Source organism: Astatotilapia calliptera, chromosome 10, assembly GCF_900246225.1.
Source record: "Astatotilapia calliptera chromosome 10, fAstCal1.2, whole genome shotgun sequence".
Classification (NCBI taxonomy): domain Eukaryota; kingdom Metazoa; phylum Chordata; class Actinopteri; order Cichliformes; family Cichlidae; genus Astatotilapia; species Astatotilapia calliptera.
This window is the reverse complement of record NC_039311.1, coordinates 19,713,211-19,732,223: the sequence shown is the minus strand read 5'-3', so window position 1 is coordinate 19,732,223 and position 19,013 is coordinate 19,713,211. Positions and strand designations below refer to the sequence as shown.

General features: G+C 39.0%; 1 protein-coding gene across 5 annotated transcripts in view; it reads right to left on the bottom strand.

Moving 5' to 3' along the window:
• Positions 1-19,013, bottom strand: part of LOC113030347 (actin-binding LIM protein 3-like) — a 54,648-nt gene that overhangs the window by 5,348 nt on the left and 30,287 nt on the right. For 3 of the 5 annotated variants that reach the window (XM_026181725.1, XM_026181726.1, XM_026181724.1), the window contains 10 exons: positions 18,610-18,690; positions 17,886-18,047; positions 17,740-17,769; positions 16,995-17,106; positions 16,652-16,753; positions 11,177-11,227; positions 6,353-6,490; positions 6,137-6,201; positions 5,691-5,832; positions 2,055-2,084 (listed from right to left, as the gene is read on the bottom strand). In XM_026181725.1, the coding sequence (XP_026037510.1) occupies positions 2,055-2,084; positions 5,691-5,832; positions 6,137-6,201; positions 6,353-6,490; positions 11,177-11,227; positions 16,652-16,753; positions 16,995-17,106; positions 17,740-17,769; positions 17,886-18,047; positions 18,610-18,690 (913 nt within the window). Of the gene's footprint in view, positions 1-2,054; positions 2,085-5,690; positions 5,833-6,136; positions 6,202-6,352; positions 6,491-11,176; positions 11,228-12,882; positions 13,026-16,651; positions 16,754-16,994; positions 17,107-17,739; positions 17,770-17,885; positions 18,048-18,609; positions 18,691-19,013 lie in introns of those variants that run through there. The other 2 variants (XM_026181727.1, XM_026181728.1) reach the window with 2 other exon arrangements.

Below are 19,013 nucleotides of genomic sequence, written 5' to 3'. Positions count from 1 at the left end.
TAATATCTTTCACCCAACTCTGATCTTGAAACCTCTCATCTCAATAGCTCAAACAGCGAGTTACTGACATGTTGCTGGGAGTTTGGAAAAAGGCCTCCGATCAACTTTCTATCGTTTCATATAAGAATTCAAAGCAGAAGTGCCCTTTTTTCATATATTTGAAATCTCAAGGCTACAACACAATGTCTCAAAGACCCAAGCTGTGATCTGAGATGGCTTTTAAGTTGCAGAAAAGAGTTGCATTACTTCCTTTATACCAACATAGCACCTGTCTTGTAATCAGTGATAACCACTGGTGGCAACCAAGTATCTCTGGGCATCCTCATAGCTGGACTGGCCATCGGGCAGTTGGCGATTTTTTGTTTTTATGGGCCGATCGATTTTTTTTTTTTTTGGAAGGGTATAAATAATGAAAGGTGTTGGATTGGCCAGTTGGTCATGATCGACTCTGGGCTGGACCAATTACAGCCGAGGAGGTCGGATGCACCCTCCCCCTTGTTTAGCAATCTTATAGACGAACTAAAGAAAATGGAGAACAAAAAAAGGAAAGAAGGGCCAAAAAGAAACGAGCCCTTCAGGCAGACGCTGCCAAATGTGTAAAAATAACTGAATTGTTTGGCGGTAGCTATGGCATAGCTTCCACAGATTTAGCAACATCAGTAAGTGGTGGAGGCCAGCAGGTGGATAAGGGAAAGGGGAGGCAAGAGGAGGAGAGACCGAGGCGGCCGCCGGTCATAGTGGCAGAGGAACTGAACTTCAGGCAAGAAGTTATGACCTGCTGTCTGTGTCAGATATAAATTTTTTGTCATTTTTTGCCATTTTTTGTCCCAGTCCAGCCCTGGGCATCCTTGCACTTGTTGTGTGCACTGCTGCAGTGGAAGCAGCAGAGGGCAGTGTAATCCCACTGTTCCTCTCAATTCATTTGGCTTGCCTTTACTTCACTATCACTGTTTCCTGTTCCTGTTCTTCCCCTGTCACTAGATTTTCCCTCCTTTTTTCACTCCTCCCTCTAACTCCTCTGTTCATCCTTCCTCCCTCCTTCTCTCTTTTACTCTGGTGTTGAAAGGAATTAAATTACCCTGTAATGTCAAAGAGCCCTGGCGAAACACCATGATGCAGCAGAATACAGGCTGCTGTGTATTGGCAATGCACAGTATGTGTAAAATACTGAAGTATAATGAGTTTGTCATCTACTACTTTCTTTCTCAACAAGAAATGAGATATAGTCAGTGTTCATCTCAGATATGTACTGCTCTGTTGCCAGCATGAAAACTACTAGCATAAGCATCTCATGTATCACAATTTTTGTTTTGTTGTTCCTTCACTATAATAACTGAATCTTTGAATCTTTATAGCTAACGTTTGGTGTATTTAGTGCACCATCAAAATTACTTTATTGGGCACAAATGCACAGTTTTCAAAAACAAATATGGAAGCCCAGTTCGGACTTTAATGCCTTAAAATTCATTCTAATTTGTGTTGTACAGTTATTTCATTTTTAACCTTAATTTATGTTTTATTCCTTCCTAGTTAAATTTACCCTTTTTAATTTTTATAGTTATTTCCTATCTTATTCATAGCCTTTTCCTTTTCCTTTTTTTTTCTCTTTAGGTCACGAGCAGTTGTCTAAGCATTTCACTGCATATCGTACTGTGTATGACTGTGTACGTAACAAATAAAATTTGAATTTGAATTTAAAACATAAACAACTATTAAAAGCAGAAGAACAGCATCGGAATTCCCCAAAATCTTTAAAAATATTGTCACATGTAACAAGAGCTTATAGAACAGATCACTGTGGATGATGCAGCTTCTGGAAAAAAAAAGAAAAAAAGACAGGCCTTGTTGTCATTCATCTTCCTACCCGTAACTCAAAAGATAGAGGTGTCTGTGCACGTGTCAGTGTGAACTGATAAAAATCTCCTACTTAAAGCTCTGCTGCTGTCACAGCAGAACTAACAGGATGAAGAAGATGAGGGGAAAAGCCGTCTGTCTGTGCCGCGGCTCCCATTGGGATGAACAAGCAGATCAAAACACATTGATGAACCACTCACCGCTGTCAGCGCTGCAGAGGGACCTGGGAGCTGAAAGACAGACAAACAAAGGAGTGGGGAGAGGGGCCATATGAAAATATTGTAATTTCACCAGTTTCATACTGTGAAAATTTTGTCTCAAGCCCCAAAAATGCAGTTTTTTTAAAAATGATTTAGAATAAGAACTTTAGCTCAATAAACACTTTAGTGGAGGGACTTGTTTCCCAGAAAAGAGATGCTAGTAAAGAGCAGAATAAAATACTGCTAAAGAAAAACGGCAAGATGGATTTTGAATCCATCTCCGATTCAGTTAAAACACTGAGGAACAAATCGTGCAGTGATCTGTGGAATCTATTGAGAAAGTTATAGTATGTTATGGGACACAAAGAGAACTTTAGGAGGTCACTGCATCAAATTATCTATCTCCATCTCCCTAGCACAATCTTTTCTTTTCTTCCCGCCTCACATCGTCATTTTCAATCCTTTGTCCAATATATGCACTATTACTCGTCTGCACATGACATCCTACTAAACACACGTAAGAATCCAGGCATTCTGTTGTATATATCTTAAAATACTGAAATTGTTATAGTAATTAGGATATCTACCAAATGACGAGGACTCCATGTTAATCATAATGCAATGAATTTGAGCATTTTAAAAAATAAAACCCATGAAAAATGCATTATATGCACAGTGTGTGAGAACAAAGGCATAGCTGAAGTTAATATTGGGATATTCATTCTCGTCTTTAAAAAGCATTGGCAATCAGCAGATGTTCTTCATCCTGATCCATTAAACTGACTAAAGCTGCAACAATGCTGCTGTCCTTTGTGGACCATGTTGGTCTTTTCGTTTAGTGTGCGCATAAACATGCATATCAGTTGCTGGGACAACATGAACAGATGTCACACTCTGTTAAGTAGGGTTAATAAATCTACCACATAGTAAAAGTATTAGTTTTCAGTGGCGAGGGTATACATATTTAAAAAAGCCAGTTGTTTTGGGAGATGTCTATAAAACATCAGCTGTGTGAGAAAATGTCCCTAAGAAGATCTGCATGCAGGATTAATCACTACCAAGACCTATACATCATTTAAAATATGAAGCACTATGTGCATAGGCATGCAGCACGTTAGATATTTATATGCTTATGGCACGTACCCACTGCACTTATTTCGAATAGAGTTTTGCAGTTATTTTTTCTCAAACATAGATAAACAAACAAACAAATAAAAGAAAAAGTTCTTTCCCTTTTTTCCATTTTATTATAATGACTTACTAGCAAAGCTTGCTACTGACTGTTTCTGTCACTATGGTGAAATAATTACAGTGAGATTTTCTTAGTTTCGCATGATCGCGTGCTAGCAATTGCTAATTACAAAGCAAAACTACAGCTGAGGATCTTGTAAAAACATCTTTAAGTCTTTAACTGAACAAATAATCAAAGATAATAATGATTTATTATAAAAAAATAAAAATAAATCAAAAGCACCTTGCGCTTTTACGGCTAGTTTTCTACTAATTTAAATGCAGCTGCTTCTCTAGTATTAGTGCTAAACTTAAGACAGCTGCATCACTGCTGAATATTAATTATTGATCCTGTACACACTTAAGTACATTTGAATGATTATGCAATCACTTAACAATCTACAATCAATGACTCTGAAGGCTGAATCAGAATAAAACAAAACAACTGCAATGCTCAGTTGTTAAGCTTTGACCTGATGACTTAAGGTCATCTCTGAGAATGATATAAATGTGTTTACCAGCTGTCATCCTCTGGTGAACATGAAATGTGAAATTGTCATGGCCATACCACCATGCTGAGATATATTAGACCGAAGTGATTGACTAACTAACTGATGGACAGATACTGCCATCCTTAGGGTCACGCTGCTAGCGTGGATAAAAATGGTCCGAATCAATTCAGTGAGAGGAAGTCACCAAGCATGTCAGTCAGTTTGTAGCAGTACATTCCATTTCTGAAAAATGGTGAACATCCCATTTTGGAATTAGCTTCCTCTGAAGAACAGATGAGTGCGCCTGTCAGGATTTTCTAATCAGTGTAATAACAGCAAGCACCATAAACCCATAGTGATTACACAGCACTGAGCACCCACATTATTCATACCTCTCTCTCTCTCCGTGACCTCCCTGTGGACAGAGCTCATTTCCCTCTTTTTCCACCGCTCTCTGACCCTGATTTACTTCTAAGGCTTCATGTCGTACATCTTCTCTCAACAGCTCCAAATTGCCTTAGCTTCTGATTCTCTCTCTCACCCTTATATCTATACACTTTCTATAGTGTTCACTCTTTGTTCCGCTTTAACAGGCTTCCTTTTATTCCTGCTGGACCCCCAGCACAACACAACACAACGCACGCTTTCTTTGCCTTTCTCCAAATCTCTCCATCTTTGTCTCGCGTTATCTGCTGAACACAATGAGGAATGGGATCAATTAAAGAGTTAACACAGAAGCGGGAAAACCCCACCTGCTCAGGCTCGGTCAGCAAACAGTACAACACCCAACACTGTTCCAGCTATAAAGGAAACTACATTTATTTCCTAACATCTAACCTTCAGTCACTGCATCCTAATCAGAATTAGCCCAAACCAAAACTAATGTTGTTTTAGCTACTAAAGCCTCAAACCTTTTAAACATTAAATAAATAAATAAAATACTTCAGGGACTGGGAATATATCCATAAGCCATGCAAACTTAACATCATTAACCTTTCACCAGAAGAGAGACAGAAAGGACGTAGCCAGGCTAGCTACTATTTGAAGCTAAAATTCTTTATGAATACCAGCATGCTAACATGGTCACACTGATAATGCTAACATGCAAACGTTTAATATTTTATTACTATATAAATCATATGGGAAACAGAAGATAAAACAATGGAGTCCAGTAAATACTGAGATACTTTAGAGAGATGGTTTATCCCGTAGACAGGGAGATATTTTTCCAATATTTGGAACAAATGAGGGAACAACCAATAGACAGACTTTCGCTACTTAACCAGATAAAAGGGGTGTTTGTAGCATTGCCATAAAAACAGTCTGTTGTGGCTCCTTTTCCTGTCTTTTTAAGTAAGCTTTCTTCTCATTAGCTGTCCCGCAAAAACAAACCGTTTGAACAACGGATGACTTAGGCTGCGCTGCTCACAGTCCTGTGTGCCTGAGATGACCATATAAGGGATATTTGCTCTCAGTGATGTCATATGAAAATACGAGTATAAAAAACTGTGCATGTAGAGCCATCTGAAGCCTGTGTTGACCTCATTATTTCAAACTTTAGCCACGTTTAATGTGAGCATTCACCAGTGTAACAGTATTTATATATATACACCATAAAATAAGAAAAAAGCAGAATACATCCACTTGAATATTTCTGCTTTACTCCAGCTAATCAACTTATAGCCATGGCACCACCTCTTAAAATCATCAGACTTAGTTTGTTTTTTCTATAATGAATTACAATATAGACTTTTACTAATATATCTGCAAAAAATCCCACATCAAATTCATCATACTAAAGACAAGATTACGAGCCTAACCTACTGTCATGTGACAATGCATGGTAAATAAAGTTGATCAGCTTACTGGCATATTCAAGATGTAAATAAACACATGTACACACACACACACTTACAGCCATTAAGGGAGCTGTATCCCAGATTGCTCAGCGCCTCCTTGCTGCTACAGCGGGAGCTGTGTCTGCTACCCCACTGGTCATTGTCGTGACAACCTGCTCGTGCCTTCATCTCCTCCTTCAGGATCAATCTGCCAATTCCCTGCATGGAGTGAAGGAAAGTAGAGCAGAGGGGAGGAACAAAGAGAGATGGGAAAACAAGGTGGAACAAAAGGACAGATAGATGGAGTAATAAGAGTTGATTGAGTGGGATGGGTGCATGAGTTGACAGATGGTGATGGAATAATGCAGGATAAAGGATGTGAGGACAGAAGAAGAGAGGAGTACAGGGGCATCACTTTGTATCATGTCAAGTGAGGCTGGAAAGAAGCATTTAATTAACTGGCTCATTAAATATTAACCCTCACTTAAAATATAACAGGAAGAAGCAACAGATGTATTTTTACCCTGTTTATATTATGATTCAGTCCATCCTCCTCTCCTCCAGATGAAAACCTCCTCACCCTGGAGACTAGACAGAGAGATGGAGGAAATGAAAGGTAACAGGGAGCAAGTGAGAAGACTGAAAAAGTGAACATCAAAGTGAAAAAACTGTCACTTGGCTCTCTGGGTTCAGTTTGTGTATAGCAGTAAAACATGCTGTTAAGTAGAAGGTGCTTTACCTTTTGGAGAGCCAGTATATGGGTAGTAGTTGGAGTTCGGGTGATAAATGCTGTTACAGTTTGAGGTGGAAAGGCGATTTGAATTGGTGAGATTGTCATTGGTCCTACTCTTATTGGCTGTTGGAGAGGCTGATATTTCTGACAGGAAGATAATTAGAGAAGCTGTTGAGGGTATTTTTTTAAATTTATTGTTAAAGACACACTTTGAACATTTGATTTGTGACAGAAAATCTTTTTGTCCTAGGATCTTGTGCTGAATTTCATGCTAGAAATAACAACAAAACAACCAGAAGTGAAACGTCTATATGGGTAGAAAGCCTTAAAGATGTTCTTGTTTAATGAAAGTGTCTTTTTCCCCCCCTCCCATTGTTGGCTTTAAAATGATTTTCTGACCAACGTGTTTGCTGATGCGTGAGTGCAAGAGAAACAAGACAGATGAAGTAGTGCATATATTTACAGAGAGGGGAGAGAGCACAGTATGTGAGAGGAAAGGAGGAGAAGAGGGGAGACGCATCAAAAACAGGGGAATGGAAAATCGAAAAGAGGTCAGAGACAATGGGAGGGGGTGTGATACAAAACTTCAAGCAGGCGATAATGCTGACTCTGAATAAAAAATATGAACAGAATGAAACACTTTAAGGTATTATACAAGTGTGTAAAGTTTCTGTTAGGGCTGAAATCTCACAAGAAGTAATTAAGAAAAATGCCAGCAAACAGAAAAACACTGTAAAAGCACACAAACCACAATGGAAACAGGAAATCACAAAACACAATGGAGTGTTTTTGGAAGACAGTAATGTGACAGCACAGCTGCACACGTGACAGAAACTAAACCACAAATGACTGTAGAAAAGATGTGAAAAAGACACACGCATGGTGTTTTTTTTTAATCAGATGATTCATATAACACTGTAGATTCATGTTTGCTATTAACTGCTAGTTTGTCACTTCTGCAGCTGGTCCATCACACTGTTGTTTCCCCAAACGGCCCTTGTCTTTTGTGTGCTTTTTGAGCATTTTTCTATTTGCTGGTGTTTTCTTAAGACGCAGTGCATTTGTACCTTCAGGGCCACTGTAAACTAATCATGTGTATACATGAATGGCATTTTTCTTCTTTGAAGGACAAATAAAATCCATCTGTTTGTGCGTATTTGTTATCATTTTTGTATTGTGATGTTTTTTTTTTTTTATTTAATTTGAGTATTCATTTAACTTAAGCATTTGATCAAGTGCAATATGGCTCCACCTCACCCCCATTTTTAGTATCATTTTACATCTAAAACTGATGCTACCTTTCAGATGCACCAAAACAGATGCAATGTATTTTTGGCCTGACTTAGATCATTTGATACAGCTGGAGCTGCTAAAACATTTTATTTGTGATTCCTTCTGTGGTATATCTAGATGTGGTAGATGACATGTGAGGAAATAGATGAAATAGTGTTATTGCATAGTGTTATAGGCAGACGTGCAGCCACATCTGCCTATAACACATTATGGTATCAATGTATCGTATATACACCTGATTATGGTATTTTGCCTTAATATGAAATCTGCTCTATACATGATTAATGGTGTAAATGTAAATCCACATCCACACAGCCCAGTTTGCAGACTGCCCAACAGGAGAGAGAGAGGCTTGTCAGCACTTTGTGGCGCAATGTAAATCATGCAGAGGTCTTTCAGAAGAACTGTAACTCTGTTGGACCTGCCATGTGAGCACAGATAGATCATCTAGACACTATTTGGCACTGCTTCTCTCAGTTCCACCAGCGGAATCTGTAATCACAGGTTTGATGTGGCTATATCAAAACTGCGATCAAACTTTACATCCACCTCAAGTTTGCATACCTTTATAGTTGAGCCAAGTAACCTTAAAGCAACTTTATCAACATGATGTATGGGGAATGCTACTGTCATAATTAGGAATGCACCAATCCATCAGCTCTGACTGTGATTTAGTATGTGCATTTTTCCAAAAGTCTCATGAGGTAGCATTTGGCTAGAACGCTAAAAAACTGAGCAGGCTAGTCAGTGTGACTGGGTGATACAAGATTCAGTCATATTAAGGTCAATCTGGGAACTCACTGAATGGTCTTCTGACTTATGAGATATTTGGTCATACAGAGAAAGGGGCTGGCAGAAATCAACCTACATAGAAGCTACGGAGAGGCATTTGCATTCAGTTCTCCAAACAGTCAACAGCTCATATCTTAAAATTGATGCGGTTATGTTCCATACATACATACATACATACTGCCATACCATACTCCTTCCATTTCTGAATGATCGCTTGAACAGTGCTCTGTGGGATGTTCAAGGCTTGGGAAATCTTTTTGTAGCCTAAGCCTGCTTTGAATTTCTCACTAACTTTATCCCTGACCTGTCTGGTGTGTTCTTTGGACTTCATGGTGTTGTTGCTCCCAATATTCTCTTAGACAACCTCTGAGGCGTCACAGAGCAGCTGTATTTGTACTGACATTAGATTACACACAGGTGCACTCTATTTAGTCATTAGCACTCATCAGGCAATGTCTATGGACAACTGACTGCACTCAGACCAAAGGGGGCTGAATAATTACGCACACCCCACTTTGCAGTTATTTATTTGTAAAAAATGTTTGGAATCATGTATGATTTTCGTTCCACTTCTCACGTGTACACCGCTTTGTGTTGGTCTTTCACGTGGAATTCCAATAAAATTGATTCATGTTTGTGGCTGCAATGTGACAAAATGTGGAAAAGTTCAAGGGGGGCCGAATACTTTTACAAGCCACTGTAGATTATGTTCACCTGTGTCTCATTTCCCTCAGCTGTGTTCACTTCAGCTAATCCCCCCCCCCCCCCCTTGTGTATATATAATGGCATCTTTCTGTCAGTCCTTGTACAGTGTCTGTTATTGTGTCTTCTGTGCCTAAATTGTTGGATTCCTGTATAGTCCTTAATATTTATAGTTTGTACTTTTCAACCTATTTAAGTAAAGGTGTGTTTTCAATTTATGCTGCTGCCTTAAGAGTCTCCATATGAGTCCTCCTCCAACAGATACATGACAGCAAAACTGAGAAGCACAGACAATGGCTGCAGTGGTGGTGTAACAGATTGGCTATTTTTACTGTTTTTAATATTTTTAGTTTCTCCAGCCTCATCTGTTCTTCTGCCTCTGGCATCATATTTAATCTTTACTCTGTATTATTTGTCTCCTGGTCACTTCTTTTTGATATGAAGTGAAGGTTAGTTTCTCATGTCTCTTTTTATGGATAATAATCAAGTAGTCCTAAAATTGACTCCTCCTTCCTTTTACCTGATTTTGATGGAAAACATCAAGGAAAGGTGTCCAGAAGAACTTATAAGGAAACAGGAAAAGGAAAGCTTTTTACTCAGAGAATCTGAATGCACATATTTGTAAATGGTGTACCATGTTAAAACTACAATGTCCCATAGCTGGACTAAATTACTAAATTACAAGAAGAACTAGTAAAAAAGGCTGAAATTCTATAAAATTAAATGAATCTTATTTTATTGTTTTTTTCCTGCCTAACCAATGATGCAGTAACTCTTATCCTACCTACTGTTGAAATTTTCTGTGACCGAAGTAAAATTCCCTCCATCAACAACTTAGGCTGGAGCCTTTCCCAGCTAGCCCCGAGTAAAAATGTATATCATATGATGATGATCAATCTAAAGGGTGGCAATACAACCACAGACATGACTCATGTATATCTTAAACACACTTTGATATAGTTCATATAAGTGAAATTAGTGATTGAATTGACTCAAAAATGAGAAACACACACTTAGTGTTAACATTTATGTGACCAAAATCACCATCAGTTTGGTTTAGGCCTAAATCACAGTCATTGTTTTGGTGAACATTTGGATGGTTTGTTGCACGTAATAAAGGAAGGGTCTTTTCTTAGCAGGTGGAGAATTTGATTTGTTATTATGGCTGCCATACAGATACTTCCGGGTCACTTCTATTTGTTAGAAACCTTCCTAAGCAACATTAACTGCACAACCACACCTCTAATTTTATTTCATGGTCTTTTTCTCTGCTGTGACTATCTGCCAAATTATTGCTTTCACCTGTGCCTTGTTCCCACCTGTGCTTCACCTCCAGTCACCCCTCTGTGTGTGTGTGTGTGTGTGTGTGTGTGTGTGTGCGTGGTCCCGTATTGTCCCCTTTGTCAGTTTGTCGGTTTACCCCAAGAGGTGCTTTGCTTTGTGTCTGCCATCTTGCTTTATGTTGGGTTCATTTCTTGTAGTTTTATCATTTTTCACTATGAAATTGCATTTTAAACATGTATTTCTTAGGCTTTTCATAGACCGTTTACCCCATTCCAACCAAAGCCTACTTAACAGGGACAAGTGATCAGTACCCAAAGGCCATCAACCTTTCTAGTTTCAGAAGGTGAAACTTATCTAGTGGACAACTGACAAGAGCTGAAAAATTGGGGAACAAAATTAGAGTTAATTCACACCATAAACTTTTTAACTGAACGGGATGGGTCAAACTGCAGCTACTTTAAGGCTGTGTAAGGGTCCAGAAGAAATTCTTTCATTTATTCTGAGTGTTTCCATGTTGAGAAAATCCTAAGAAGACTGAATCTAATCAGAGGTAGCAGATTACAGACAACAAAGAAGTGTGTCCATAAATCTATACTGCAGCTTTAACTCAGATCTTTTCTGTAACTGGTTCTTTAAATCAGACACACAGAACTATCACACTAAGACTATGCTACAATGAACACAAGAATCAACTAACTGGACAGATACACAGCCCCAAAAAAGGTTTTGAAATCACAAAAATTTGACCAATTAACCAACCTTGTCTCTTGTAGATGGGTGGTTTTCTATAGATGTTAGTTTCTTCAGAAGCTGAGAACAAAAGAGAGTCAGTTGGTGAGAAAAAGCAAAATAAACATTCAGAGAAGAGGAGAACTTTGACCTTTAACTAATTCTTTAATAAACCAATTTCTTTGTACAATTAGACAGATACTTTATTGATCCCACAAAGGAAAGCTACTGTACATATTTACAACCCCAACCTGTACATAGTGTGGCTACAACACATAAATATGTTCAGAAAGTGAGATCAAGTGATCCACAAGTTACTCTGCAGAGGACATTTCTATCACTCCAAAATCGATACAATCATCCACATGAACTCTATTCAGAGAAAAGCAACCACCGGACTCTGCCCACCTTCACACAGAGGTGACAATAGAAATGCACATCTGAGCCAGTGATATCCTCCCAAGAAAAAGTTAGCCAGTCCTATTTGTATTTCCTTTAAAAGTGTACTTGAAGGTTCAACAACAGTCAAGTGGCAACAAAATAATTCACAACCAAATACCTCATCCTATAGTCAAACTGTTGCTAGATGGTTTGGGCAATGATTTTTCTCCTCAGAACCCTGTCAGTTTCTTTTCAGAATATAATTTTTCCAAAAACACAATTTTTTTTCATCCCTTTCTGCTCCAGTGCATCCTAGATGGAAGTGCCAGCTGCCATTTACATCTCGAGCCTTCTTCAACCAGTTAACTCTTGGAAAGGGTGTGCTCACATATTTTAGTGGGGTTTTATGCGATCATGTGCAGAATTGTTATGACGAGTAATCAACACAGCTGCATCATCAGCATAAGCAGGCACATTAGTTCATGTACGTGAAACTGCAGCAAAGGTTAAACCTGTGAGACCCCATCTAAGCTGATTTAAAAGGCAACAGCATATGGCTGACCACATAGGGGCCAACCCTGCCTAATGCCTCTTTGTACAGTGACGTAGCTGCTAAGTCCTCTTATTTTCAACAATATAGCAGTATTTGAATACAACAGCTTATCCCATGAAATAGCATCTGCAACAAAGATGATCTGCTTTTTCTTCCTCTAGACACAAAGGCCTAAATTGTCCAATAGTGCGAGTTATTGAAAGTCTGAATATAATGAATAATGGCTTCCAGACCATCCTTAAATGTATTTAAAAGATTCAGCTATTTTTATAGTTTGTACAGTGAAGTGAAGCTGGTCTCTGATTTCTTAGCAAACCCTAACATCTCTCTCTCCTTTTTTTTGTTGCCTATAGGGCTCTTCAGGGAGTCACAACTGAGCTGCTGAATGGTAGTAAAAAAAGTCTTCTCAAAGGAAAGTTCAACTTCAGTGTAGGTAATCCCTCCATCTACATGACTGGCATCCATTCAATTCAGTTCTATTTTACTTAAATAGTGCCAAATCACAAGAAGAGTCGCCTCAAGGCACGTTGTATTGTAAGGTAAAGAGTCTACAATAATACAGAAAAAAACCCAACAATCAAACAAGTGCTTGCTTTGACCAAGCACTTGGTGACAGTTTCTAGTCTTGCCCACTTAAAATGGGTTGTATGTGGCCCATGATGTAAAATGAATCTGACATCTCTGATCTATATCATTAGCAAAGATTCTAATCAAGAACCTCGTTGCCTTTCATGTGAGATTTCTTTCCTGTCTCCTAGCTTTTTGCAATTCTTATTACTGATGACGATGTTGTGTTTCTTACCAACTCCCAATGTTGAAATAATGATATTAGTGATCTTTTCTTAATCTCCACTGACTTCAGAAAGACTGACAGGAGGGGTCTGCTTCTGAATGTTAATTTGCCACAGTTGGTGCTGAAGGTGTCTTCTGTAGCTGTATGGTGATCTGAAAAATCATTAGGGTGACATCATGGCCCTAATGTGCAATATTGAGTGCAGAGCTGTGAATGGCACACTTGAATTACAAAGCAAGATTTTTATTCAGGGTAAAATCAAAGTCCAAAATGTTAAAAATCCATAATGTGGCATTAACAGAAATCCAAAATAAAAAACGTAAACAAAGGAAAACAGGAGACCAAAGAAGGTGCACACAGGAAGAAAGGGAACAGGAATATACCATATGTTGTGAACACTGATGGTGGGGAACGAGGTACAGGTGAGAACATACAGGAAGTAAACCTAAAACATATGCTTTTATAACACAAACCCAAGCTCAAAACTACTGACTAGACCTCCAAATCAATGACATTTTCTTCTCACAACACTGAGGTCATTTTCCTTCACCACACTTGACAAAGGTGAAACGAAGGTAGGTCAGATACGTTTGCCTTGACAGAAATGCTGATTATCAGAACTATAGTCATCAGTAATAATTTTTTTTTACAGAAGTCTAGAATTTGCTCAGATGCAGGGGGGGGGAAAAATGTATTTCCACATTATGTCAACCATCATCCACCATTTTTTCATCTTTAATCTCATACAACTGAAGCTGAACCTGCTGCATCACCTGCCACAGCGACACTTCCTCCTTCAATTTTTTTTCATTAGTTGCACTATTTGTGTTGTTAGCATCACTTGCTTTTCCCCAGAGAGGGACACCATTTCTGGGGAGAACACCAGTACCTCAATGCATAGCTTTACACCAACAATTAATGAGATAATTAATTAAATTAACCTCACATTTCTTTAAAGATATCATGCAAACTGTATATAAAGGTAAAACTATACCAATCACCTTCCCGTACAAAATCCCAGTATGCAGTGCACAGAGGAGAGCGGAGGAGTTAAATATTCTGGCTTTCCTTGTTTAACCTCCCCCACCGAATTAGTTGTATACATTTACAGTCTTAAGCACGACAGAAGCTGACAGAACAGGTGATAAACTGGTACTGCAGAGGTGCTGCCTTGCATCCAGACAACCTGACTAACATGCCGAGGTTGATTAATACAGCTTCCCAGGCTTAATACAGGAAAGAAAAGCAGGCGGCACAAGAATAAAGATGAGGGTGGAGAGCAATTAAAGTTGATCCAAATTAAAAAGAAAAAACTAAGAAGAGACAAGAACAGGAAAGCGCCACAACAACATGCCACAGTAAACTATAAATGCCTTTTAGCCTTTAATACAACAATAAATAATGAAAAAAACAGAAAACATTTCCATTCACACTGTGTGCCACAAATGCAACCAAGTTTGCAACCTTATTTGTATGCACTAAATGTGTATGCACATGACACTCTGAGACACTTTGAATAAAAGCATCCAGCAGATACATTTCGTACTCTGTTGAAAGTAAGCAGGAAATGCTGTTTCAGGGCTGGCGAGAGGAAAAAAAGCTTGAGGAAACACAAATTGAGAAATGGAGTGGGGGCAGGAAGAGGGAATGATGGAGGGAAATCAAATATGCAGCTCATATTGAGAAGAAGAGGCCTTTTATAGTGAAGGGAGCAAAGACAGAGTGAAGCATTCAGAGAGGAGAGAGGCGTTAAGTTGTTAAAGTGGAGGGTTGATGGGCTCTTAAAATAAAATTAACCGATATTTGTTGCAAGATGACAGTACTAAAGTACTCGTATGTTACACAAAAGCTGCAAATGAGAAAGACAAAATAGACAAAGAGTGCCCATTGGTCAATGAGAGAGGAGGATTAATACATTGTATGGTTGTTAAAACATCAATGAAATAAGGACAAAGGCAAAAGGATAAAAGAAAATAAAAAAAGATGAAAATGAATGAATTACAGAAAAACTTTTGTTCCTCTTTCTAGATGATGATGGATGGATCGTGCTCATTAGTAATTAATATCTCAAATTACTTTTTTGTGACTCATTTTTTAGGGGGGTAGATAAATTGGAACCAGCAAGAAGACTGTTCTTCCATCACAATAATTACTCAATATTCAAATTTACTCTTTAGTTACAGTCATGGTAAAAAGAAAGTAAATCCTGAATTTTAAGGTTTTTACTATCACGACATTATAACAAAAAAAAAAAAAAAAAAGAACATTAACAAAAACAAAAATAGTGCTACCCCCTCAGCCTCCTAGATACAGCTATACACCTATCTGAAACTCCTATGTCACTTATCATATTCACAAACTTGGGCGTCGATGTCGCCCACCCGCCCCCTCACCCATGGATCCCCTGAAATCTGTCACCACAAATCAATAAATATATAAAATTACAGAAAAGGTCTTGTAGCTCAATTTTGATAGTAGATAGTGGAAAAAACAGTACACTTTCTGTGTTTTATTATCAATTACTTAACTACTTGTTGTAGTACTAATGGAAATGTAGGAGATATTTATTGAGAGGAAAAACTTTAAAAGTTATGAAAATACAGTTAAAAGTCCAAAAGCAATCCCCTCCTTCACAAAGGAGGAGATTCAAAGCCGTCCAGTGGACCGGATTGGAGTCTTTCCTGGGCCGATTCTGGCCCCAGGCCTTATGTTTGACACCCACGGTCTAGAGCATTCAGATGTATTAACACAATGGCAAAAAAGATAACAGAAGTGCCAGGAAAAAGCTGATTATTTCTAAATATTAATATTATACCATGGCTCAGGTTTGCAAAGGTGAATCTGGAAAACCCTCAATACCTTTGGAACAATGGCTTTTGGACAGATGAGACTAAACTGTGGGTATTTGGCTATAGTGCACATAATGCACCATGTTTGGTAAAAATCAAACACAGTATACCAACTGTCAAGCACAGTGGTAGAGGGGTGATGATTTGGGTTTGTTTTGCAGCCACTGGACCTGGGAACCTTGAACTCCTCTGACAGCTAACGCTTGAGAGAAATTTGGTCATGCACCAGGACAATAAACGAGCACAGCAGAAAATATATGAGAGGATGGTTGAAAAAGAAAAGAATCTAGGTTGCTTTGGCCAAGACAAAGTCCAGACCTCAACCTGAATAAAATGCTGTGGTGGGACTTTCAAAGAGCTGTCCATGAACGAATGCCCACAAACTTCAATGAACTGAGGCAACGCTGTCAAGCAGAGTGAGCAGAAATTCCTCTACAATGATGTGAGAGATGAATAATGTTGTATAGAAAATGTTTACTTCAATTTACTAACGGTGATTCTACAAGCGACTGAATCATGGACCGTATTTTCTCTTTCACACACAGCTTCTACATTTTGGCTCAGCTGTTGTTAGTTAGTTGCTTGTTGTCCATCTGAGGTTGTATTTACCTCATTCTAACACCTGCTCAGGACCACCTTGTTTTTTATTATGTCCTCATATGTAAAACCTTAGACTTGAGACAGTGTACTTTTTTGCCATGACTATAAAGGATTTTTTTATTTCAAAAATGACAACAAAATATCAAATTATTATTTTAATCCAATTAAAACCTGTGTGCATGAATGCAGGAGAACAGCTGCTATAGCTGATATATAGTAATAACAAATGAGGTCCATCAGTGAACTGTGGATTAGTTTTGGTCTGACGTGGTGAAGTTTTGGTTAGTTAACAGGTTAGGGTCAGGGCTACATACACAGTAACGGCCTACCTGGCACATGGAAATGCTTGGGGCCTTGGAAGGTGTTGGTGGGTGTAGCACACCTGGGCTCTGGCTGACTATAATAAGGAGAACTCCTGCCACTTTCACTGCCTGCACTCAGCCCAGCCAATCACAATGAGAGAAACCAAAGCATCAATGACCCACATCCACAAACAGTAAGACAGACAGGGTATTGAAAGATACACTGACAAATAACCCGATGGATTACATGTGCATGCAAATGTGAGTTGCACCCACACAAAGACTTTCTATCCAGCTATTTTTCTCTGTGTGTGCGTGTGTGTGTGTGTGTGTGTGTGTGTGTGTGTCTTTGCTTGAGTGGGAGTATTACCAGGGACATAATAATGCAGTGGGGAGCCTCCGTGACGACTGTGTGCAGGTGAGTCGGTATAGGGGGAGCTGGAGGAACGTCTTGTTCTTAACTCCATGCCATCCAAGAGATCCTGAAAGGAAAGGCTGCTTTAGAGGCTGTCTGAGTAATGTGCTTTAATTTACTAAAGGCAGTAAAGTAGACCACAAGGTTACTTCCACAACACAGTTTTAATCATGCTGACAGCAGTTTATTAACCTACATGGTGTGTATGCTGCTAGCAGTCCTAGTGCACAAACATGTGCAGATGTAGTCTAAACACAGACAGCGAAGACTATCACGGTGCCGTTACAATGATGGCACAAATTAAAGAAATACTTGGATGGTTACTTTCCTTCATGCCAAGACTGAAACAATAATATTAGCATATAAATAGATGCGCATTAAATATGAAAGTGGTTAGGTTAGCGTAGCATGTAGACTGGAATCAGAGGAAGCATGCAGCCTGATGGGAACAAAATCCACCTACCAGCACTTCTAAAGTTTACTAATTAAGATGGTATATCTCAAGGGTACAAAATTATGTCCCAAAATATCAAACTATGTCTTTTTGTATTCAAATGTTGCCGGTGTTTGATATCACTCAACTTTACTGTTTTGAGTTCTAAAATTAAAACCGGTTACATCTATTTTCTTTTTGTATTTAATACTTTAGAGTAAGGATTACCTTCTCAACCATTACACAAAGAGGTGGGGGAGTACTTACATGAGAGTATGGTGATAAGGAGCCCAATGACTGGATATGAGGAGAAATAAAAGATATTTGTTACTGTTCATTATTCTTAATACCTTATGGTCAATTTATTTTTACCGGAAGAAATTCAAATAGTGAGTTTGTGTGTGTGTGACTACCTGCCTACGGTTGCATCTCTCCAAAGTGTCATCTGAGAGGTGGGTCTGTGCATGGTCGGCCTGATAAGGAATAATGTCGGGCCGCTGAATGTCATATATGGCTTTAACCCTGGGAAGTGCTGCCACCTGCTTATATTCCAAAACATCCCCATCACCCTTAGCCTGTTAGAGAGAGACAGGTAGACAGGGATACACATTAAATGAAGACCAAACCATAAGTAGAAGACTGGCTGTAAACAGCCAATCTCGATCACCAACAGAAGAGGCACCCAAATTCTTGCATAGAAAATCACACATATGGTAGCATACAGGAAGGGAAATGAGGCAATGGTAAACATTCAGGTGAGCAGGTTAAACTGAAATCTTTGATGGGCCAGTAAAAATTTAAACATGACATTAAACGATCTAAGATAGAGCTAAAAAGTGTGCACTGTAAGACAATAACTCTGGATAGGAAACTAAAGGGCTTAAGATAAAAGCCTGCTTATTATAAAAGGCATATTAAGGCTTTAGTAGTCTGGCAATTTGCTTTTAGTAGGCATACAGTAAGGCAGGGAGAGGCAACAGACAGACAAGAAGTCTGCTGAGAGACTGATAGCACAGACCGCCTGAGCTTTAAGGGTCTCTTTTGTGCTTCTGTCTATGCTGGTTATGTTTGAGTGACAGATGTGACTGTGACAGCTGAGGGCGCAACCATGGCGTAGCCATGGTGACGGTTACTCACACAGATGAGCCGGTGAGGAGAGCCAAGGAGAGGAGAGGAGCCTGGAGGAGAAATGGATGCTGTCTCGGAGGTACGTCTCAGCTGGTGGGACAAATGTCAGTGAGAGCAAGAAGGTGAATAAAGTTAGCTTAAATACAACAGTGAGCGCAGAAAAGTACTTTAATTTAATGCATTACTCAAAAAAGTGAACCGGGAGCAGTAACTCAAATAATCACTCGTTACAGCCAAGGTATCCAGAAGATCATCTCTGAAAGCACATCACCTCAAACCTTGAGTTGGTTACCCAGTACCACCAGTACCTCCAGTACCACAGGAAACTGAGGCTATAATTTACATCGGCTCACCAAAACTGGGCGGCAGACAATTGGAAAACGGTCACCTGGTAATAAGCCTTGAATTCTGCT